The 24,293-nt window shown below is 47.3% G+C and overlaps 1 protein-coding gene across 2 annotated transcripts; it reads right to left on the bottom strand.

Moving 5' to 3' along the window:
* Positions 1 to 397: 397 nt before the first annotated feature.
* LOC101079054 (E3 ubiquitin-protein ligase NEURL1-like) lies at positions 398 to 20,967 on the bottom strand. 2 transcript variants are annotated; one of them, XM_029835097.1, is made up of 6 exons: positions 20,745 to 20,967; positions 17,185 to 17,420; positions 16,205 to 16,526; positions 6,065 to 6,763; positions 3,690 to 3,869; positions 398 to 3,609 (listed from the first exon to the last, which is right to left on the bottom strand). In XM_029835097.1, exons 2-6 carry the CDS (start codon positions 17,398 to 17,400, stop codon positions 3,365 to 3,367), a joined length of 1,662 nt encoding a protein of 553 aa, XP_029690957.1. In that variant the 5' UTR covers positions 17,401 to 17,420; positions 20,745 to 20,967; the 3' UTR covers positions 398 to 3,364. The 2 variants fall into 2 exon arrangements, with proteins under 2 accessions (XP_029690957.1, XP_011601548.1); XM_011603246.2 differs by having other exon boundaries at positions 20,688 to 20,965.
* Between the last annotated feature and the right edge of the window lie 3,326 nt (positions 20,968 to 24,293).

The raw sequence follows: 24,293 nt of genomic DNA, 5'->3' as shown, positions 1-24,293 counted from the left end.
AGAGCAGCATAAAACAGTGGTGCATTAAAGCCGGGCCCACGGGGGAGTAAATAACAGATGATGTTCGTTCCACATACCTTGGCTATAAACAGTTTCTCTGTGAGTTATAGCTGTTTACTAAAAGCCCTTCCCTTTGTTATTCATATAGTATACATGTGGAGGGGGCGTCAGTGAAGCGATACTACTGCCGCGTCCTCAAGCGTGGCCGCAAGTTTGGTTCTCGCCGTTGCACAATTTGGAGTGTTCTTGCGGTTCCATTGACCGGTCGCAGTGGTCACTGTAAGAAAAGTGAGGCGCTGTCGTTCCTCATCTTTACAGCCTGGATTCCGAGCGAATCCAACAAGATGGCGGCCGAGAATGTCAAAATATAGGAAATGAATAAGAAAAGGCGCGTACATTCGCGGGTTCAGACTGCGTCTTTATTGAACAACCTGAACAGAAATCACATTAGGAATATTTTAACAGCTAGAAAACAGAAACTCCCAAGAAAACCAAAAGTATGAACAGATTTCTCATCAAAAAAAATATACAACGCTCACCTGGTCGGATGGCTTCGTGGTAGCTGGGCTGCAAATATTTGGTCACATTTAAACACACAGTTCTAACCGTCTGTCAACTATCAGCTCCTAACTCTAAAAAAAGATCTCATTTAAATACATAATCAGCTCATCACACACACACAACACACACTTTATTCCCTTTCAATGCCATATCTAATTATATGACACTAACACACAAAGTTTGACATTCTGGGGGGGGGGGGACGCTTTTCCACTCTGGTTGATTACATCTGATTTTTCCAGTTAAGTAGCCACACAGCAAACAGGTGACTCGTGAATGAACACTGTGCTATAACTGTGCTATATTTAGCCCTTTTGTCCCTTGTTTCATCCAGCTCCACCTCCATTTTCTGTTGACCGGCACTGATTTCCCCAACCTGGAGCACAACCTGGAACGCACTGTTCGTTAGGTCACGGAGCCGTTAGAGGTCGAACAGATGAAACACTCCCATTAGGGCAATTTAGGTTCTCCAATCAGCCAGTGGGTGGAAGCCGGAGTACCTGAGCAAAGCTCAGACTCAGGAAAAAGAGCGTTCTAAATTTTGATTGTAGAGTGTCTGAGTAGTTGTTCACAGCAGCTTGTGTGTTGTGTAATTACTGCCGTGATTGAAAGATGCCTAGAAATGGGAGCAGCTGCTTGATGTCGGCCGTTTGCATTAAATGATGCTGTCTGATGACTTTAGCTATCGGTAGCTTCTTGCTAATGCTGGCGCCTTTGAGACACGCTAAAGATCAACTTTGTGGTGTCAGACCTCTCTGAATCCTTGTCAATGGTGCATCCACAAAGCTTGGATGTAACTCAACAATTCTCTCCTCATCACTCCCATCTGCAAAAAAGGCATGTTTATCCCTGTGCGATGCATGAGAAAAGTAAAATATGGATCTCAGAAAGTGGCTCAAATCAGGCAAAATCACACAGTGCAGGTGTGGCTACAGGTGCCCCCCCCCCCCCCCACAGAAGACTGTGAGATGAATGAGAGTGATCCAAATTGATGAATAGTTCATCAGTTAGCCAGCTGTCTAGCCTGCTATAACCGTTAGCCTTCTTTTCCAACTACTAACAAAGCTGCTCCTTCTCTTATGAAACATGATTTATTTGAAGTCAGACTGAACTTAAAAGTAATCTTACATTCCATGTCTAAAATGTACAACTGCAGAAATGAGAGTGGACAAGCGTACGCCCCCAATATCAAACTATTCCTTTATGTAAATATTAGCGTGTCCATACAACCTATCAGGTAACTAACTGCTACTATCATCTAATAAAATGGTTTATTTTATAAACAATTCTCTCAATTTTTCTACACTTTAGCCATATATATCATATATATATAACAAAGAGAAATATTTATAATAGCAGTGACAAAATAAATAAAAATATACAGTAAATATTATGCCAGATAATTTTCTTTTAAAATATTCATTCACAATTCAATTTCTTATTAGTCGTATTTGGTCAGATAAAAAAAATATATAAGCAGGGAAAAACAACAACAGAATTCCAGTATTATGAAAGTAACCACAGTCTGACGCACACTGAAATACCTGCTGTATGTCCTCTATTTCCATAAGGTTGACGGTGAAATATAAAGAATATTTGGTCTGACTCTGATTACATCTTGCTTAATTCTTCTGGATAAAAAGTACCAGAAAAGGTCCGGAAATTACAAACTACAGCCCCACTGAAAGGTGCCGCCACTGACCGTGGCGCTCTTATTTCGTGTATATAAAATAGCGGTAATAGAAACGTTGGACCACAGATTTCCTGTGCTGATGAAGAGGCTTTTGTTTTAGAGACTTTCATGGCGCAGAAGCTAAGAATGCGTCAGAACCGTTCGTACGAAGCCCAATATCCAGGCTTTCAGCGTGTTCCTAAACGACTCTTGTGCTTAAACAATGTGCAGACACACAGCAAAGTTGCCCCTTCCTCCCTCGTCTTCATCCCCCGCATACGACATCCTCTGTGCTACGGCGCCCCCCCCCCACACACACACACTCCTCGCTGATTTACTTCCTCATTCGCCACCAGCTTCACCTTCTATGGTGACGGCGTTCACGCATTTTTTTTTTTAGACCCTTCGCACTTGCTTACGGTTCACAGAAGGTGTCCCAGGAAGGAATTCTTCACTCTCGTTTTCATACTTCATGGAAGGAATACAGAATTTTCGGTTTTCCTTGATTTTGAGGGCGGGAAGAACTTCAACCACCTCTCCTTCGCTACTCACCTGTGACCTTGTTTCTCCCTTTTAAGTAACTAGCTAGCAGCCATGCTATCACCTTCTGGAAGGTTAAATCTGTAGGAAATCACCGATTCTCCTCAACCGATGCAGAAATGGAGCTCTAAACTAAGATTTAGCTCCTATTGTCTGGGCCGCACCTGAATTTTCAAGGCTCATAAGGTGGAGCACACACCAACACAGCAAGCAACAAGAAAGGGATTTTCAGTCTTTTTTCCTTTTAGTAAAACAGATTTTACCCCGTGGGTGTGCACCCCGTGGGTGTGCACCCCGTGGGTGTGCACCCCGTGGGTGTGCACCCCGTGGGTGTGTAATATATGAAGATTAGCTTCCTATCCTGCAGAGGTGAACACAGGAACTTGTTTCCATTTATGAAAAGCAAGGAGACACTTTTGGCTTTTTTTCCACAAAATCACCACCAAGACAGCAAAAATAAAATGTTTTCATGCCGGGAGTCCTGCTGTACCTGCTGTACCTGAGCCAGACACATTAGCAAAGATTTCTGAAGGATAAGTTCATGGCTTTGACAACCTCTCCAGCCGGAAGTGACGAGGCCGACCACCAAACCTACGTGCTCCGATAGATCTTGATGATGTCTTTGATTGTCCTCCTGCAGATGGGGCAGCACGCGTTGGCCATTTTCTTGAGCTTGAGGCCGCAGGTGTAGCACAGACACATGTGTCCGCAGGCGTAAAGGACCGTGTCCACCACGTTCTCGTAGCAGATGGTGCACTCGTCGCTCCATGACGTCGAGCAGGACGGGAAGGTGGGGGACTCGGGGTGGCTGGAGAACGGAGAGCTCGGGGTTGTGCCTGAGGTGGGGAGAAAACAAACGGACATTGGACAAGTCGGAAGTGTCACAGCTGTCCTGCGAAGGGAGACGTGGACCGACCTGTGGAGGACGAAAAGGTGCTGTGGTAGTTGGAGTTGAGGCTCGAGTTGAGGCTGGCGTTCAGCGGTATGTTGAGGTTGGGCTCCGACTTTCCGCCGCAAAGCACCGTGGGAGTGTTGGGTGTGAAGGAGGGGGAGCTGGGGAGGGACAGGCCTCGGAGGTCCGGGTGCAGAGACGAGCCTGAGGAGGAACCCCGAATCAGTGGTGTCATAGCTGCTAAGCAAAAGGTTGCCTCGTTGGCGTCAATCACTCATCCCAGCCGATAATTAGCACACGGAGGACGGACGATATCCCGTCGCTCCCCTCGCCCTCACTCTGCCTCTTACGTAATCTTTGCGATCATCAGGCAGCTGCCTTGAACATCAACACTGCCTTTCTGTGTGGGGGAGGCGCGAGTCTCAAACCCACGGACCTTCTGGCCATGGAACCAGCATCTTCCGTGGTGCGTGTGTAGTTTGTCCTGTAAGATGTTTCCTGCTCTGCACCCCCCCCCTCCCCCCACCCCCACAGGCCCTGACGTCCGCCCTCGTGTCGACATCTCATCTTTTCTCGAAAAAAAGCGCCCGATTGTGATCTCATCTCCCTGGTAGGTTGACTTTGAAGCGACCTTGCCTTTGGACCGATCGCTGCGCTCGCCGGGCGGCTGCGGAGCGCCGGCGTTCCTTCCATCTGTCAAATTTCTCTAATATCGAGTGTTTGCATCCTGTCCCGCGGTCTGCTAATCCACGCTTCCCCACAGCGACAGTGCAGATGCCGCTCAATAACGCGGTGTTCTTTCGCTCGTGAATCTTTCGCGTCAAGAATTCACTGCGAGCGGTTCTGTAGCTTCTGTATTTGTGGCTAAACTGGATGTTAAAGGGACCAGCAGCAACTTTTAACGACTTAGGAAACTACCATTCCCATGTAATTCCCATGTATGTTTCCTTTTCCACGGAGCTGAATGGAAGCACGGAATCTGTCGGTAATTATTCGTTAGCTCAGAATTACGTCCATGCAGGCGTCAGAGCGATAGCGGACCCACACGTTCGAGAAATGCACGTTATCGTTTCCAAAAGTCACCCAAGAAATTGGGAGATCGCGGTTTCTAAGGTAACGCAGACAAAATGACCACGTGAGAGCAACAGACTCTCATCCGTTCCACTTCACAGGCTCGACAACACCCAGCCGTGACGAACTGTCACTTCCCCCGGTGCTTCCATGTTGCCATGGCAACTGGTGGCGTGAGGCTGAGGCGAGTGGGCGGGCGCCAATGCTACAAACGCGCTCGCCACAGCTGGAGTGGGTAATGAAATGAGGACTGCTCGCAACCGAAAGAATTGCAAGACAGAGGGGAGAAAATGCGAGTGGAGGACAGGAAGTGGATGACGGGAGAGGCGGCGCTGGGGGAGCTAGTGGGTGTTGAACTCACGGTCTTAAACCTCTATGCAATTACAATTTAATAATGCATAGAGGAACATAAGGAGCTTTATTAGCCACCCTCTCGAGCCTAAATACTGGGTGCTGGGAACCCACGCAAGACAGAAATAACCTTCCCGGCTCCAGTCTGGCTGATAACAGCAGAAAAAAACCCACAATACTGGAGGAGAGAACATTTGTATCGTTTCCTCTTGAGCTTCGCATGTGTCTTTGGGCCCGACGCCACCTGTGAACGGGGGCAGAACACTCCCAGTCCGTCTCCTGCAGACGCCCCCATCAGACGGCGCTGAGCACCAGCCATGTTAGCGCTCCGCCTTATGAAAAATGGAAAAATCCGTAAACCACTAAGTGCAGGGCTTTAAAAGCCGGAGCACGCCATTTTAAATATTTCAAAGTGCAGATGGATTTGCTGGAAATGTGGCGCAGCTGATTTGTCTCGTCACGAAAGACGCGCGTCCCCGAAAAAGTCTTTTTTCCTTTTTTCCAACTCGACAATCAAAAACGACCATTGAAAGGACACTTAACTTCAACTACTTCAGGGATTAATGAAGCTCAAACTAAAGGAGCGCCACCATCTCATCAGACGCGAGACTGTCGCCTGTGATCGGCCAACACACACTTTAGCTCACACTCAAAACGAACAGATGGCTGAAATTCTGAAACGGAGAAAAATTATTTGCACGCGAATCCGCACGATGGATTGATTGATGAAAGCCACGGCGCCTCCAGCCTGTGTTGGAAGTCTGCACGAGTGGAGCGGAATGGACGGGTCCAGAGACAACATTTGTGAAGGATGCAAATTCCGAAAAGGACGTACAAACGAAAGGTCTTCGCAATCCAGGCTGAATATAGGAGAATCACCGTTCCCTTTGAGGCCTGGATCGATGTTTACTCCCCAACTTTCTCGTTCAGGTTGACTCAAAAGCAGATTTTAGTTCAGAAAGATGAATGGAACCAACCTAAAATCCTCAGCTGTGTGACGGTGCCGTGCAGCCCGTAGAGCATCCACAGGGGCCTGGAATTATCCACGTACAGCTGCATCCCTGCACTGACGCTGTTCCGGCTCATCCTCACCTCCCCTTCCGCGTTCACCATAAAGCCCAAGATGTCTCCGTTCTGCAGCGGCACGGCCACGCGGCACACCGCCCAGAATTCCTTGCGATCGACCAAGGCCTCCGTGTTAGCCGGGAGGTCGCTGGGTCTCAGCGTGGCCGGGTCACATGACGTCACCCCGTAGGAGAGAGACCCGGGCCGCGTGCCCACTGCCTTCACCTTCACGAACACAGTCTCTGAGCAGTGAACTGGACGGCTGGTGAACACCAGCGTCTGCTCGTCACCGCGGCGATCCGTCCGCGCCGCCGTGTGCTTGTCCAGCGCGGCGACGTGGACGCCGTGCACCGCGTGGAGGTGGAGATCTGTGTCCAAGTGGCCCGGCAGCAGCGAGCACTGCTGGGAGTTCTGAGAGTTCTGGGGCACGTGACACAAGGCAGAGCTCAAGGGATGCAGCTCTTCCTCGTCATCTTCCTCCTGTCGCTGCAGACTCAAGTCGCACAGACTGATGGAAAGCCGGGGGTCGTCGGCGTTCCTGCGAATGGAGGCCCGGTGGGAGGCAGCGAAAGACCGAGGACGCGTGCACTCCACGGGGAGCATCTCACTGTCTGCGGACACAAGAAACCCAAAAATGATATAACTAGCTGGTGGCTGAGTCTGGGTCAACATCATTAGTGCTTCATCATAGTCTTCAACACATAATATCATATTAAGCTGTGACCAGCAGTGTCACGCGGAGCAAAACCAAATGTCCTGTCCGCTAGGTCACCGTTGCCCCTCTGCATGTGTCTGTTATTTTACCTTCGCTCAGAACAAAGGACGGGCTTGGGCATCTCTGCGGTGTCATGCTTTAACGCGGTGATGCACAAACTGCAGCGGTACAACAAATAATCCTGTGTTTACATGCTAGGAAATGCGGCGCATGTGGGGATGCACCGTAGCTGCGGGCCAGCGGCTACATCAAAGCGAGGGAGACATAACACTTTTATGTAACACCGGGGAGATAAGAGGTGTGCACGAGGCCCCTGAAAAGACAGTGCAGTTCAGATGTGTTTGTGCCTCCCACTGTGTCTATAGCTCGGAGCTCAAACTCTCTTTTTTTTTTCTTTTTTAAACTTGTTTTCACTTTTTAAGTCATGCTGGTGTGTTAGCGCAGCGGAGAGCCGCCGGGGTCGAACCGCAGATATCATCATCTAATAAATCCAAACATGTTTTTCAGACGGCTCCTCACTCGTGATGGATCTTTGTACATGGTTAAACGTGTAGCAGTAGCAGGATTAGCTGTATAGAAGCATTTATCCAATGTAGCCTGTTCTTTGTGGCGCTATCGTCGGCTAAACAGCTGGTTTAAAGAGAAACGTATTGACTCACAAGCAGCCATTCTTCGTCTTACATGCCCTTCCACAACCACAGCCAGCACAAACACATGCACACGCACGCTCCTCGACACACCGCCATATTTAACACGACCCTCTTAACATAGGCTAAAATTAGCCCGATTGGGACATGTGAGGAGAGCAGTGAGGGACAGGTCGAGTGATGAGTGACACCACGGCTGAGCTGCGTGGCTCTTAGCCCCCAATCTGCTTTGGGCTTCCCCTCCAAGAGTGGATAACGTGTGAGCGCGTGGCGGGGGAGGAGAGGATGAAAAATAGAGTAGGGTTGGACACTTGAGACAAAGGGCATACCTCCCTAGCTCCTCTTTATCAAGCAGACAGCAATCTCTGAGCAGACACTGATAAACTGCTTGTACTTAATTACTTCCTCAGTCAAGAGTGACCACCACTGAGACGGCAGGCGCTTATTATTAGCGGGCTTATCGTCCTCGAGGCAAAATTAGCTGACTCTGGGATCCGGGAGTCTTTCTGCTCGGTGTACTAGCTTGCTGCATTTCACAGATGATGTTTTTTTGAGAGGCGCCGCAGTCAAAAACAAGCTGCGAGGGGACTCCAGCGGAGTCATGAAAAATTTCTACCTGAAATGAAAAAGAGATGAGGTACAAAGGAGTAAAACGAGATGAAACGGCGACAGATGAAAGCACTGGTCAAATAAATATGCATGACCCGTTCCTGGTTTAGATCCCGGCAGAGCCTGACACAGAATTTCACACTTAAAACACCTGACGCCGACATATATAAAGCACACAGCCAGTCAAATGGCGGGATAATGAAGATTAAAAACACAATGGACTCTATTTATTGCCCATTCCCCTCATGTGTGGCCCATCATTGGGAAATCAAGCTCATATTTTTAGCGTCATCCGCAGAGCTGGAGGGAAACTTTGGGGATAATAACCTGTCTGTTAGAGACACGGACGTGAACGCGTCGGTGGAAAACAAAGTGACAGGTGCAGCCGTGTTTACAAGCTGCATGGAGCTGGGATGTGACAGGGGTCACGCTGAAGGACACTGGACCTCCATGCTGCCCTCGCCGAGTCTCTTTGGTTTGGCCTGAGACATAAATGCAAAGTTTGGAAGTGCTCCACCTACAGGCACACAAAGGGAGATACCAGGTTTGGAATGAGGTCGTACGAGGACGTTGGAGGGTCACATTCTTTTAGACGGGGATGAGGATCCTGATGCTCACCACTGGACGGGTTGATGGCATTATCCACTTCTGGATGCATATTCTGCAAACATTTCAGGAACTAACTGGGTAAAAACTGTACAAACAAGGGCCACAATCAAATTAGGCAGGAATGTGGAGTTCCTATTACATCACTGGGGGAAAGGAAACCATTCACAGACATGTGAAAAGTAGAAACAATAAAGACTTTCATTTTTCAAACAAATCAGTAATATGAGGTTTATTACTGTAAGAAGAGCTAAGGATCGCAACAACGGATCCTTTGTGTCGCCCGCCTGTAAACACTGTTATTTAAGGCCGCTCTTCCTCCTCGGCCATTCAAGATGCTCTCTTGTTTTAAATCATAGACTTAGTCTATGCTTTCCTTTAGAGTTCTATTATTATGCTAAGTGAATTTCATCCAGGCAGGCAGACAACACAAGAGTGATGAAGGGCGCAGCTGAAAGAGTCCAAAATAAAGAGGTCCAGGCACTTCACCAGGAGAGGAAAGCACTCTTTAAACATACCAAACCGACACGGGGTCAGCAGCTGACCTCTTGACCTTGGCGCTTCAGCAGACACCGTAGCTGCGAGGGGAGAGAGAGAGTGGGAAAAGCCCAACTTTGGCTGGACCGCGTGGGGGAATTTCTTTGTTGGTGGAAGTGAGAAAGCAACCACACCAAAGCACACACCTGCTGGAAGAACCTGGCCTTTAGTCAGGTGAGACGTAAGCTCAGGGGAGGGGGTGGGGCTGCCACATCCTGAAAAACCTGTTCCTGGGGGGGAGGGGGGGGGGGGGGGGGGGGGAGCAGGATGGCGCCGGAGACAGATAAGAGATATAAATGATATCTTTGCATCCCGTTTAACAGTCAAGGTGAACCAGGAAGTAAAGTCTGAAAGCTGTTCCAGCCAGAAAGAGAGCTGCCGAACACGATGCGGTTTTTGAGTTAACCCTCTCGTTTCATGTGAAAGCTTGAATGGACCCTATTCCTTTTTTAGTCCTGAACAGCTCCCACTCCAACAATGGCATGGCGAGTCGATGAGGGAGGCTGCAGTTTATTCCTTGGCCCGGCCAAATAGGATTAGAAGGCTTTGGTGGGTTTTAGCGAAGCTACAACCTCTATACAAGGTCAGCTGCACCGATCGGGTGTGCGTATGGTTCTAGATTTGTCCTCAGCATGCGTGCATGCCTACAGGGGCTGTGGAGGGCTCTGTCCAGAATGAGTGAAGTCATCTGTCACGAGGAAGGGGATTTGGAAACGTGGCTGTGTATCATCCCCAAAAGGAGAAGAGAGGGAAATGAAATGGCGACGATGAGCTGTCAAGGATTAGGATCCTGGTCAAGATAATAAAGGCAAGAACAAGAATCCCCTGAGCATCCGGGGTTCAACGGGGACATCACGTGTGGCATTTGGTGGAGTCTTTGTCTGGTGGAAAGCAAATGCGACACCAGTTGGTGGGAATAGGCGGCAGAGGGATGGAGCGAAGGTGATCAGGCGGGATGGGTGCTTTCAAGGCCGCGTCAGATCCCCTCTGGAGCCGCCTGCTGTCCCTGCGGGCTGTTCCGGGTGCTTCCAGAGGACTCCTCCCTCCATAAGGTGTCTTCGTGGGGTTGATCTGACTTCAAACACATTTCTTTGATTAAGATTTATGTTGCTGCGTTGGTGCAAACAACACGGCGATATTTGCCAGAGACCAGTCCTCGGTGGTCTCCGACCATCTGAAAACAATTAGACTCGTCTCCGCAGGCTTCCCGCAGTCCGGCCCCCATCCTGAGATCCAAAGCTGACAGGTCCCATAAACCATTTCTACGCATTTCGCGATTCCACCTGGGCCCATTAAACCCCAGCTGAGGCGCGACGGGCCGTCCAGCGACATTTATTTTGCTTCAACACATTAAATAAATGCCTGGTTCTGAGATCACTCAAAACAGAATGCTTAAAAACACAAACCCCAAACTGGATGGATGCTAACAGATGTGAGCACAAGAAGCACCCCGCCGCGTTCAATGGCAACACACCTCCTGCTTTCAACAAAGTTACCGAGCCCCTCGCCAAAAAAAAGGAGAAAGTCCACGTCCGGGGCCACGGTCCCACAATGGATTTGGCTGGATTTTACTCCACGAGCTGGACGACAAACAATTGTGAAGCAGCTGAGCCGAGCTTGTCTTGTGTCTGATGTGATGCAGCCAGACGACTGTTTTGATGCGTATCAGCCTAAGAAACTGTAGCTGTTAAACACGATTTAGATGCTTTATGGGCTGCACAGCGAGGTGGGATGAAGCGTTCATTGGATACAAGGATGGTTCATTTCAGTAAAAAGCTGGAATTCCAAGGCCAACCTTGGGAATGGCTGCAGTCTGGCACACCATCAAGGACACAGATTCTGCAAAAAGCATCAAAAGAACCCCAAACAACAGAAATTGACCTTGGTGACACCGTTGGATGAGCACCTTCATCGGGCTTTTTACCCATACCGGTATCAGCACCACCCGATTGGGGGTCCGAGCGGAAAAGACGCCCGGAATACCCACACGTCTTCCAACATATGAAAATAATCATATGTAAAAAAGACCACTTTTCATCAAATTTGTTGGTCCAATCAGCACGCCGGCTAAAGAAAGAGGGAAGGAGAGTGGGAATAATGAGCGACGGCATAGCATGAGTCATGGTTCGAGTCTATTTCTGCCAAAAGAATCCATCTCAAGGACTTTGCTAAATGTTTATAATATGGAAACATTTACCTCCCCTTCCCACCCCCACTCTGTCTGCTGTTGGCTGCAGCTGGAAAACTCTGATGGACGACTTTGCGTATTGTTTTTACCGTCCCGAATTTCCACTTTATTGTTTTTGGAGGCTTTGGCTGTAAGCAACAGAGCAGAAAAATCAAACATATTAGTAGCAAATCCATTTTTCTGTACTTGAGGTTAACCAGAGTCTTCCTGTGCTTTTAAGCAATAATTAAGAGAAGATGGAGTGCATTGTTTTGGTTGATTTCTCCATCCTGTCATCTGAAGTGCTCATCAAAATTAGGAAAAGCTGCCGGGTTTGTCTGGACCCGAACCCTGCAAATCTCCACCAAATCTGTGACGACAAGTGAAACAATAGATTTGTAGCCAGCCAGCGCAGGCAAAAATAGACACAAAGAGAGGAAAAAACGACACAATCAGTCTCAAACGACCAAACGGGATCAGCTTTTCTCTCCCGCTGCCGTCCTTCTGACGAAAACACTGGTACGAATCAAAGGTACGGCGCTCTGCCGCCGCTAACAGGCGGTGCCACCTTCAGAAAAGATGTTAAATGATTTCAGAGAGTGCCGAGAGATCACAAACGTGCATGTGGAGTTTACAGTTTGTTCACACTGCTGGAAACTTTACAATGAGCCCCGAAACACACATTTCTCTGTTTACCATTTGAATTTTGAGTCATTAAGGTTGGTTTTGGACGCGGTGAAAGTGGTTCATTTCACTGTTATTTGATCTCACATGTGCTAACTGTTGCTAATTAGCACTGAAATATGTGCTTAAGAATAGGGTGAAAGTGATACGTGCTGTCAAACAATACAGTGAACACATAAAATATATGGAAAACAGTTTTACAGTCAGAAGATCTACAGCAGATTGCTTTTTAGGTATGAACAGAGTCAATTTGAAACGCAGCAATTACACAATCAGACGCCTCCCATCATTCCCAGTAAAAAAGGCTGGGGTTTGTTGAATCAGGGGTGCAAAGTCACAACGAAATGTGATAAACACCAGTATAAACACCAGAACATGTGGATACCAACATGATTTGTTCTAGTTTCTAAAATGCTAGCATGAAAAGCATGCATTAGGCCTGTTCCCTCACCATGATGTCCGTCTGCTATATTGCTAAGCAACGCCACACATAGCTGTGACTGGCGTCAACAACATCCCTTCTAATCCTGAAAGGCATCCAGCCTCTTGACAGTCTGGGAGCCATTTTAAATTCTCCTCTAATGACTTGAGACAGGTCGCAGATGACGCTAGCCGACGCTGGTCTTATGGATCGCTACCACGCTGTCAGTGAATAAGTGACTCATCTGACGCTAGTAAACAAACCCCATGACGGGCATCTTGCACCCAGCCAAAGATCCATCCACAGATGCAACGGGATCTGTCATACCTGCCCAAATAATGAGTGCTGTGTGGTGTCTCGGGGTTCACCCAGCAATCAAACACATTCTGTTCAGGCGGCAGCAAAAGCAGCACAATGGCGTTTTGGACTACAGAACTGTATATCAGTCCCATATGTGTTCTGCTTCAGGGAAAAGAAACTGGAAACACTTGCAAGTTATTTGTGACCTGATTTCTGCTGCTTTTACAGCCGACAGGAGGGGAAAAGTAAAAAAAAATAAATTAAAAAAAAGCAACCGTTAAATTTTTGCTAGCAAAACAAATCCAAGCTTTCCTGTCAAATTTAAAAGCTGGTGGTGCTAAATGACGAGTTAGCCGGTGACGCCAGTCTTTCAAGGAAGGCAGTAAACAGAGATGTTTGTGAAAATGTGGATGAAACGGTGCTTTGAAAAGCTGCTCTTTGTATGTTCCGACATATTATACACATGAGGGAACCTTTTCTGCGAGCAGAATTCACGCGGGGCACTTTGGTCTTTATTGACAGCTGCTCGGGTAGGACAGGTGCGGTGATGTAAGAGATCTTAGCTAAATTGCACGGGCAGCATTGTTGTTTTGGACATCCCCCCTGAGGCTTAGTTTGATTTCAGCAGATTAATTTAGCTTCCTTGCTTACGTAACCATCTCAGCTTTCAAGCTGTCTTGCTGATCTCAGGATCACCTTTGACTCCCAGCACGGGTGGGTAGCTGCTCAGAGATGAAACTGCACCGCTCTTGGAAAAGAGAACCCTCAGACATCAGCAAAACACCTGATCGCAGGAAAAGCGCCGCGAAACAGGCAGTGATTGACAGCGTTTCTGATGAAATGCGTCATACAGTCTTGCAGCTTCAGGAGACGAAAGAGAAATCAGATTGCGAGCATTCTTACGATACGAGCAGCTCTTCCACAGTAGATTATTAAAGTTATAAGGAAGGAAGAGGACTTCAGAGAGTGCTGCTTCCACCCCCAACCCTTCAACAAACATTACATAACGATTGAACTCGAACTCTTAAACGTCCCTCTTCTGTTGTCTATGCAGCAGAAGTTGCCGTTACATGAAGGAGACAGTGTTATCCTGCTTCAGCGAAACATCAGGGACTTGGTTAAATGAGGTCAGTCCCCTTCGGGACGGGGGGGTTAAGGTTATCCAGAAAAACTGCAGGATCCACTTAAAACAAGACCCATCTGAAAATAAAACTGCAATAGAGGAAAAGCGTTTTCAAAAAAATAAAAGCCCATAGAATACATCTAAAAATGTGTGATTTCTTCTCATCTCAGCTAGCCCACTCACTGCTAACGCTACTATGGAAACCGGTCTGTGTCATCTTCCCGGAGTGCTGGCGATCATGCTGAGATTTTCTGAATAAGACCTGATATCAGAATCCTCTTAGCACCACAGGTTTGCGGCTAATAGCTGCTTTCCTTCACGTCTGGGTAATTTGCCTGTTCGCAAACTCACAACAGGAGGCAAAAACTGATGAAAATACTGAATGGCACATACGTCAACACAACCACAACACAACACAACACAACCACCGGATTCCTCTGAGGTCACACACGACAGCAACACAGCCTGACCGAAGACGGGCGCGAGAGCAAATAATCTCTGAAAATCTGAGAAGCCAACGATGAACATGGGCTCTAATCAGATAGTTGTGATTACTCAATGTCTATGAAAGGAGAAAAAAGTAACCCGCTGTCTGATCTGGGCTCAAGGCTGTGTCATGTGGCAAAAAGGTCCGAACTTCTGAGGGCAGAAATCTCCGTTATCAGCGATCATACGCTTCGCCTGGCTCTAAATATCAACTCAATTTGGGACGACACTCCGATAACGTCGGCGGAGTCATAAGAGACGGATTATAAAAGAAAGGTTCAAATACGCGCCTCCGCTTTTTCCACCAGAACCCGGAAGTTTGGAGACTAAACCTGAGAAACTTGTGAGGATTTCACCCTCAAAGCTAAGCTAACATTAATGTGATAATAGTAATGTGTTTGTTAGTTCTTTAGAGTTTCACCGCAATCCAGGACCCTCATCCAAGCTGTTTTGGACACACACACACACACACACACACACACACACACACACACACACACACACACACACACCTTCTCGCTCCACTTGTTCTCCAAGAAGAAAACTACAGCAGATCTGTAACTCCAACCAGGGCCGAACCACAGGTGGAATTTTAGCCGCTTTATGAGCCGGTGCAGCATTCAATCAGCGCAAGCACCATTAAGAATCAAAAACGTGCACGTGTGTGTGTGTGTACGTGTGCCAACTTGGGGTACCGGTCTTTGATGGTTCTGCTTGCACTTCCAAGGCTGCAGTAGGATTCTGTGTTCCTCAACTTGTTGTTCCTCAACAGAGGAGGCCGAGGAGTTGGGCTCAAGCTCCCAAACAGAAGGAACTGAACCGCAGCGCAGTCGTAAAGGGCGAGACATTCTACAGGTCTGCAAAGACACCCCCGGACGTATCATGACATCATGCCTCCACTTGTCCATCCTCTTGAAATGGACGACACCCAGATAGTCACAGTCTGCTGCTGGATATCAAAGATCTCCCATCTGAAAATGGGACACTTCTTGCTCTCGGCACTGCATGAAATGAGGTTAAATAGGACTATCTGCACCGTATAGGAAGCTCATCTATTTTTATTAGGGGTGCTGACAGCCTCTATTCTCCGGGGAGGGGAGGACGGCAATTCTTGGAAATGGTTATAAATACGATAGGTGTCCACGAGAATCCCGATTTGTCATTTTTTTAAAACTCTGTTTTGTCTTAGAACAGTGTGGGGGGGTTTGTGAACGTGTCTTAGCTTGAAATCCAAAAATAACTGAAATTATTCCGCATGCCGTTTACCCCTTCATTTTAAATGTAATGATCCTTTTAACGTCACGGACAACTAAGAGGGCTTTAACGTTTTGAATCCGCAACCACGGCAGGAAACTGCAGCGCCGTCTTTGCAATCTCCAGGATCTTTTTCCATGGAAATATTTTGGCAGCCGGGAGAGGAACCGAGCAGCTGGTTGGAGCGTCCCCCTTCTTACCATCCGCGCTGGAAAAGCACCAGAAGCAGAATGGTTTCCAGTGGCCGAGAATTAGCAAAACAAGACTCCCATTTTAGCGGAGCCGGAGGGCTGAGGGGGTTCGGCGCTACCGGGATGACAGACGATTTCAGTTTTTTTTCCGTTTCGACGAGCTTGCTGACATTTTAGAGTGGCAGCATTTTTAGCGTTGAGCGCAGAGCGCTCGACAGCCATGTGCCACGACCCCGGCGCGGATAAAGAGGCCAGTGTTCAATTCCGGTAAACATCGTTTTGTAGAAAAAGACGTTTCTCCAAATGACTCACCGAGCAGCTGGACCCCCCTCGTGAGGCCGTAGATGTCTATGAGCGCCCACAGAGGCTCTGAGACGTGCACGCCGCTGAAGAACAGCATGGGGCTGGAGTTGTTGATTCGGTAAAACACTCTGCCCTTCTTGTCCACCCAGAAGGCGATGACGGTCCCCTCGTTGGAGAGCTCCTCCGGCAGCGCCTTGGCCCAGAAGCCGCTCTGCGAGACCAGGTCTGGGCAGGCGTACTTGGGTAAGGTGTCGGGGTTGATCCTCGACGGGTCTTTGCACGTGAAACCAAGCCGCAGGGCACCGCTCCAGCAACACTGTTTTTTAGTGATCTGGAGGACATTTGAAGCCCTATTAATTTAAAAATGAACAAACACACCAAACAAGTGTTGCTATCATATCGTGGTCGGGGGTCCTTTCGGTCTGCAACAGTTTTCAAGGACATTAATTTAATAGTCACTCAGATTGCGCTGGCCAGACCACAACTGGAGTCCACTCTGCCAAGTCACCAGTTGGCTTCAAAACCCAGATAAGACCAGAAATTATTCGCGCCTGCAAACCATTTTTGTCTTATTTTGAAGCTCTTTTGACTTTCAGTCTTCCTCACATGGCAACACTTGCCCTGCTCGCTCACTTTTCTTGACATCGATGGCCCCGATAGGGGAAGTGGAAAGTCGTTCTGGGCCGCTGCTGCAGCTCGGGCCCACCCAGGAGCAGGGAGAGGGCTTATCAGGCAAAACAAGAGGGCAAAGAAGACAGACGATGAAAGACGTGGGTAGAGAGGAAGATGAAAAGCAACCGTAAACTGAGGGGTGATTGTTCTATATTAGGCCAAACTGGGTCAATATGAATCCAACGGTTTTACTGGCATAGCATTCTGTGATAATTCATTTGACCCCCTGCTCTAATTTCTCCTCTTCTCAGACGTCCTGATGCTAAACACGGCCCCAAATCGACTTTTATCGTGGCCGGCCTTCGTTTTTGGTTTACCTTCAGCCGAACCTGCTCGTACACGGCGATGGGCCTGTTGCTGAAGGTGATGGCGTTGCAGAAGCTGGCCTGCCTCTTGACGGTCCTCTGGGACATGTCCATGACGATCTGCGAGCCTTTGGTGCTGGGGTGGAAGAGCAAGGGGACGGAGGACAGGCCCCCGCACGGCTGCACGGGCAGGCAGCGCTTGGGTTTGTGGTGGCATCGGTGGGACATGGCGGGGCCATTCAGAGTATCTGTGAGGGGGAGAGAAGAAATACATCATTAAATAAAGAGATTTTCTGACAGTATATGAGAGGAACACAGCAGGCGTCGCTCCGAGACACCAACAGAGGGGCGCTTCTGTCACCTTTTATTTCTATGCACATATCTTAGCAGCTCATGTAACATCCACTTTAGTGAAAATGCATTGCTACAATCTAATATTTCAGTTCTCAAGGTAGCGCAGTACAGCCACAAGGCTATTGGAGACACTATACCACTCGAATTACCTGCAAAAATGTCCTTGAGGCGGAATAAATATACAGGTAGAGGGGCAGAACCACCCACTTGGTTATTTAATAGTAGGAAACGACGCAGCCCTGGGGAATTCCAATAAAATCTAGTCATTTTGGTAAAAGAGGCGATTCAGAAGGTTTGTTTTTCAATGTTTTGCAGGTCATGACGCTAGACAAGGGAGGCAAATGTGACAGGACTGTTTAAAGTTGATGGTTAATAGCATTTGGGATCCAATGCTGCCCAGCAGGAAGCTACAGAGGCTGTGATATTTATATGTTCAGCTGGTGAATAAAGGGTATTCAGCCCTCTCGTAATAGTAAAGTATGACAGCCATGTTATTATTCCCACTTGTGGCTCATGTCCTGTTGGGCAAATATAATAGGAGAATTAACTATAGGAGAATTTATAGGAGAAGGTCAAAGGTCGATGGCTCAAACCGCGTCTGAGTAAAACAAGAAAACACAACTGCACATGAAACATACCTGCTGTTCCATTCTTACTTAGAGGAAGTGGGAAAAACAGCAGAGCCAGAAATGAGCCTCTGACTCACAATGTGCAGGGTTTTTTTTAACACTTTTTCCCATGTGAACTTGTGAATCAGAGCTCATGGCGGCAGCGTTCCCATCACATCCTCTTCTCAGTTCTGAGCCGATAAAGAACATCACGCGCTTCAACGCTGCACTCACTCCCCCTCCATTAAAACCAACTCCCCTCAATTAATGTTTCCATGTGTGTCTTCAAAGTACAAAGCCAAGGTCACTGTGGTTATGTGAAGAAGGTATTTTCCCACAAACACTGAGGTTCTCATTAAACCAGATACTTAAGCAATGCAATTTCATTAGAACTCTTATTGTGATGACACGGAAAGGTCACGCAGTGTCCGGCTAACGGAGCGCCATCCCTGCCGCGGGCCCTAATTAACATGTTTCATCCTCGCTCCCGCCCGTGATCGAAACACCGCTGCAGGAAGATAATCGGGTCCGAGTGACCTTGGGAAGGTCACCGTGTGAATGAATCTTACACGCAGATCAATAAAGGCTGCCAGGATCATCCCTTCTGAGACCGAGTCTGCAATAAAGCCGTCTTTGTTCCAGGACAGAAGCAGACGCTTCAATGACCGAGGATGTTTATGTCCCCCTGTGGAGGTGAAATCTCAAATTCTGAAACCAGAAAGAGTCTTTTCCTCCGAATCACAACTGCCGAAGCCTCTGCCAAGTGTTCTGGACTCGGTGCAGTGGGCTTGTTAAGTCCTTCGCTTGCTCTGGTCCCAGCAGAACAATGTCCAAACTGTAGTCCGCGGACAACCGAAGCCATAACGAATGTTTTGACCACACTGCCTCCATGATGTCATGTCAGGGATCACGTCCTTGGGAACAGAACCAGGACTGTGTTGCTCTGAGCCCTCACACTTGCATGCAAATACATTTTGATCCCAACATTTTATCACTTGTTTTCCTGGTGAGAAGCAGCAGCATCATAAATAACCTGCTAGATAAAAACTCCGCACGTGATTTACTGGGAACGGTTCACGTCCAAATGGGCCGAGGAGACCGCAGCTGCTGAAGTGTGTTTAAAAAGACCGCGCAACCGGACACAGAGATCCCTGCAAACATGGGCTGAGGCAAATATTAGACTAGCAAGCAATGCTGGATGAGCTAATGTTACCCCAACATGGCCGTCGTTCCCTAATGAAGGAGGACAAACAGTGCAGAGCAGCAGGGCGGCCTCGGCCAGCATCACCTGACCACCTCCCCACCACCATGTCGGGCCCAGGTCTCCGATGACGTTAGCGGCCCCGTCTCTCTAAACAAGCTGCATCCTTAAGAACTCAAAGGCAAGCACAGGTTTTTCCTTCCAACAAATGCTCCTGACCTTTTGCTCACTTCCATCCCAGTCCACAGGCCTGTAATTTCACCCACATATTCTCAAAGCTTAAGGCTTTTGAACGTCTTGCGGTGCCCAAAATAACCCTCACAGTGGACCAAACTGATGAAAAAAATAGCCTCTCTTTTATAATTCCTGATTCATTTCCTGTTGGTGAACTAGATCCCAGCGCAGGATGATGTAATGCACTTATGAATAAATCATCATTGTTGCTAAAATGCCGTCACACCAATACTGAGACATGTTTTTCCCTCTTAACCAGAAAGCAACACTTAAATACTTTAAACAGCGCTCCAATAGTGCAATAATTCAACTCCTGTTCTGCAGGACGAGCTGAATGATTTATGAGAACATGCTATTTTCATAGCCCTGACAGAGGGGAAGACATCTCACGTCGTTACTTCACATCTATGGGTTTTTGTTTTTTTTGGGGGGGTATTAGAGAACATTCGCCATTCTCCATCGAGAGTTTAAATGCCAAATTTGTGTCTTTGAGATGAAAATAAACTCTCCAAGATTTTAATCTTAACTTTTCCAAGAGGCACACATTTATTAATTAAGCAAAAATGAATAAATAATGAATGTATTGCTCTATTGCAATAATGACATTGTAACAGGATGAACTGTATTAAATTAGATAAACCTCTGCTCCAGTTCACCTGTTCACCGGACTAACATCACACATGCAGGAGCAGCTAAATCAACCACTCAGAAATGGCCAGAAAGTTGTGACAATGTTGGACAAGTTGCTGTGAGTCGTATTTGAGCGGGGATCAAATATTAACAAGGAAGCAAATAAGTTGGATGGTTAATTAGTTTGAGTTCTGGTTCGTCCTGTTTGGGAACTCCAAACTGCAGGAAACCTGTTTTCTGTCTGCTTCATATCACGGAGGAGTGGAAATCTTCACAGCGGACTGAAATCGCTCTCATCTTACTGAAAAGTGAGTCGTGACTCAGAGATGTAGGTAAAAACTTGTCTACATTCAGTGTAAATGTATTTGGAGTTGCCAGGACGCCTACATCTTTGACGCGCACAGACGCGACAGCGCACTTGACCAAACTCGACTCCATCTCCAACTCTAATTAAACGATCATCCACAAACGCACGCGCGATGTCTCACCATAGAAGCTGTTCCTGGTGATCTGACCTCCCATGGCTGGATGCAAGGTGCGTTTACCTCCTCGTTCAGCTGGATTCGCCAATATTCACGTGCAGCCGCGCGTCCTCGCCGACTACATTATTCGGGCGAGACGCCGTCGACGAATGATTCAGCGGCAGATCGCGTCCGTCCGGATCCTTGTCGATGCAAAGCAGCAGCAGCAGGCGACACTCAACTGATCCATCAGCGCCTGCTCGCCTTCTCCCTCCAGTCGGCGCCGCAGCGATCACGCTGGAATTAACATAAAAGGTGGTGGTGGAGGTGGAGTCTGCACGCCGGAGCTACCAAAAAGGGCTTCTCATAAAGCCCTCCAAATCTGATATATGTGCGCACACGCGTGTAGGGTCTGCCCCAGGGATCAGCCATACATTCCTGAGGGTGCAAACAGGTAAAGGTAAGAGTTCAACTAGACACCTGTTGCAGGGATTGTGCCCCCTCTACACAAGCACAAATCTGTGAAACCTGCAGTTGTTGAGGAGTTTAAAATGCATTCCTCTTCTCTGTGGCCAGTGAAGAGGAACTAATAGTTTTTATTGTACCTTGTTTTGATCAGGTTACAGTATGCAGAGGGAGATTCTACGCTAAGCAGAATGTTTCAAACCGGAGCTGAGAAACCGACTCGGATCCATTTGGGATCTACGGTTTCCAACTCTGGAACACAAGCGATCATGGGCAGCAGCGTGAGCGCTATCACCATCCACTCTGATGCCACATAGCAAGAAGGTTTTGGGTTTGAATTCCAGCCAATGTCCAGTTGAGTTCACTGGTGGGGCAAAAGTGAGCGTGCGTCCCGGCTTTTCTGCGCCAGAGGAATAAACGTGTGTCCGGCCGGTGCACTATATGTCAGGGTTCCTCTGAAGTTCTTCATGCGTCTAGAATGGTTACCAGGAGCCGCTCAATATCTGCTTTGTTGCTGTCAGCGTTTACATAACGCGCGTCGACAGCCAGGCCTGCGAGATTCCATACTGGTTTGGAAGCACGCGTTAGCTTCTCATGTTGTTTATAATGTTGTTTATACGGCCTGATTGTGGTTGACTCGACTGTCTGTGAGCAATTTACAATGACGGTAAAGCTGGAGGCTTCTCTTACAGAGCGTCCCCTTTTCTTTTTTTCCATAACAATTGGTGGAACGAATTTTATTTGTCACAGGAAAATTGAGATGAAATGAAAATATGGGAGCAAAACAACAAGGATCAGAACACTTTAAGAATCTACAACATCAGCCCTCGAGTCATGGTCACACATAATGGAGTTTGACATGCCACCTGATCGCACGGCGGTCTAAATCTGCTCGCTGGTTGTGTAATAATATTAGGGGGGAAATGCTGCTTACTGTGAAAGGAAGCTATCTTGTGTCCGATGGTGAGACTAAAACATGAAAGAAGGTGGCAAACGTGAAACTCTTAGCTAGCATCAGCTGCAAAACAACATTTTCAAGACAATTTTTGGACTGATTGTCACTCCAGGGAAGAACAAAGCACACTGACAGACAGTGAATGCATCACTTCATCTTTTTGTCTTAATTAAGATGTTTGTTAAAAAAAAAAGATTTATTTTTATTTTCTTGTTAAGTCTCTCGGACCATTTCACATCTTTTTTTCATCTTTTTGTGTCTCTTTCTCAATGTGCACTCCTGTTGTTATTACTGTTTATTATTTTTGTTTATAGCACTTTATTGGTTTTGCATCAATAAAGCTCCAAATTTTCTTAGAGCTAATGTTACTAATGTCACATGACCTTTGCCCCTGAGGTAATAATTATATAATATGTATAATATGTTACCTGTTTTGCATCTGGCTCAACTGTGTGAAATTTAAACATGGCTGTTTTCATCAACAATTGTTCTTGAACCTATTTGAATCTTTCACTCCAGCTCTCAAGTACATTACAAATCAGACGATCGGCTCCTCCCCCCGTAGATTATTTCTAGATGGGCGCCTGGCAGGCAGCAGCTGCCTGGTGGGGTTGCGCTGGCACCGGGCCTTGGTGGACATCTTGACAACTTTGTCTGAGGCAGCCGTGTGCATGCTTCTCGTCTGCGGGGATGATCCGCGCCGAACAAAAACACCATTCTACTTACTTGGACCCTTGCCCTGGGGCCATATGCAAAACATTACACAGCAACACAAGAGCATCATATGATCCTCAACAGGGTGCGTTAGCAGGAAAAAAAAACCCAGGCCAGCATTGGAGGTGGAATGAACAAGTCTCATAGCGTTTGAGAGAGACTGTGACTTAATGAAGATGAGGCATGAGGGTTTATTGGTCATGGGGTTGTCAAGGAACAGAAAAAATAACAGTTTATTTACTCAGTGTAGCAAAAAAGAAAGAATCTGAGAAAATTTACCATAATTCCAAATATAAAATAAATCTTTAAATTTCCCTTTAATAGATAATTAAAGGGAGATTAAGGGATTAAGGGACATCCCGGTAAAGAGCCCTGTGAGCTGGCCAGTACAGGTGCCTTTAGGACACCTCTCGAGGAGCATATTGTTATATCTGCAGTGTGGAGCCTCCTTTCCTCAAAACAAAGGAACGTTTTAGTTCATCTTCTCTCGGCCTAAGCACTGGCAGCCACAAACGTGTTTTCAGCAGTTTGAAGCTTAAGTTGTAAATCTAACGAGACTTTTGTTCCATCCGAGCCAGATTTTAATCAGCTGGGGTTCTCAGAAGTATGGAGGAGTGGAGCCATCCCTCGACCGTGGGACCGAGGGCTTGTCTCTGCAAATGATGATGCGTTTAAAGAACTGAGGAAGTGTGAAATGACTCACAGGGATGGGCTAATTTAGCTTTAATCGGGTCTAATTGTCTCTTCATTAAGCCGAACAACAGCCGAGCAAGCAGATTTTGCAACTAACAGCAATGTTTATTGGGAGCTGTTTGAGTCTCAGGTAAGGACATGATAGTTTCAGGACGGACCTAAACGCATCATGTCACTTTGGGGCTATTTTTCTTATGTTCTCAAACACACAGGGCAGCGTGCTCCAATCAAATACATTTGTTACGAGGTATCTGTCCTTAGTTAACGCTACTTTTCCAGTCTGGTTTCTTGTTTAAGCTTGATATTATATTCATCTTCTCAATGTCCTTGAACCTTTACTTTGTCTTGTTAATCCCACCCTGACTTAGTTCACCTGCGCCCCCTCCCTTCTCCTTGTGTACTTAAATCTGTGCACGTCCCTCCATCGTTCCTGCATTCCTGCGCTGGGCCTGACTTGCAGAATGTTTATATTGTGGATTTAAGGTGACGTCAAGGCGTGCCTCCTCCATTTGTCCCGTCTTCAGTCATGGAAGCGGATTTAGTACCTGGGAATAGTACAAATTTGAAACAGGTATACATTCTGTTAGGATATTGGTGTTACACATCTGAGCATACTCAACTGCAGCAGAGGGACTTTTCAGGAAGTTTCTGGTCTCACCCGAAAACTCACCTTGATGGCAGCCATTGGCTTGGACCACATTCAATTATTTGCACAGCTCAAAGACACCAGTGTTGTGTTAATTAGCGAGTTTTAGGAATCCAGCTGGGTAGAGCCGCTGCTTTGTACACCGTTTGATCCATTTTTT

This window comes from Takifugu rubripes, chromosome 4, assembly GCF_901000725.2.
Source record: "Takifugu rubripes chromosome 4, fTakRub1.2, whole genome shotgun sequence".
NCBI lineage: Eukaryota > Metazoa > Chordata > Actinopteri > Tetraodontiformes > Tetraodontidae > Takifugu > Takifugu rubripes.
This window is presented reverse-complemented; position numbering and strand designations above follow the sequence as displayed.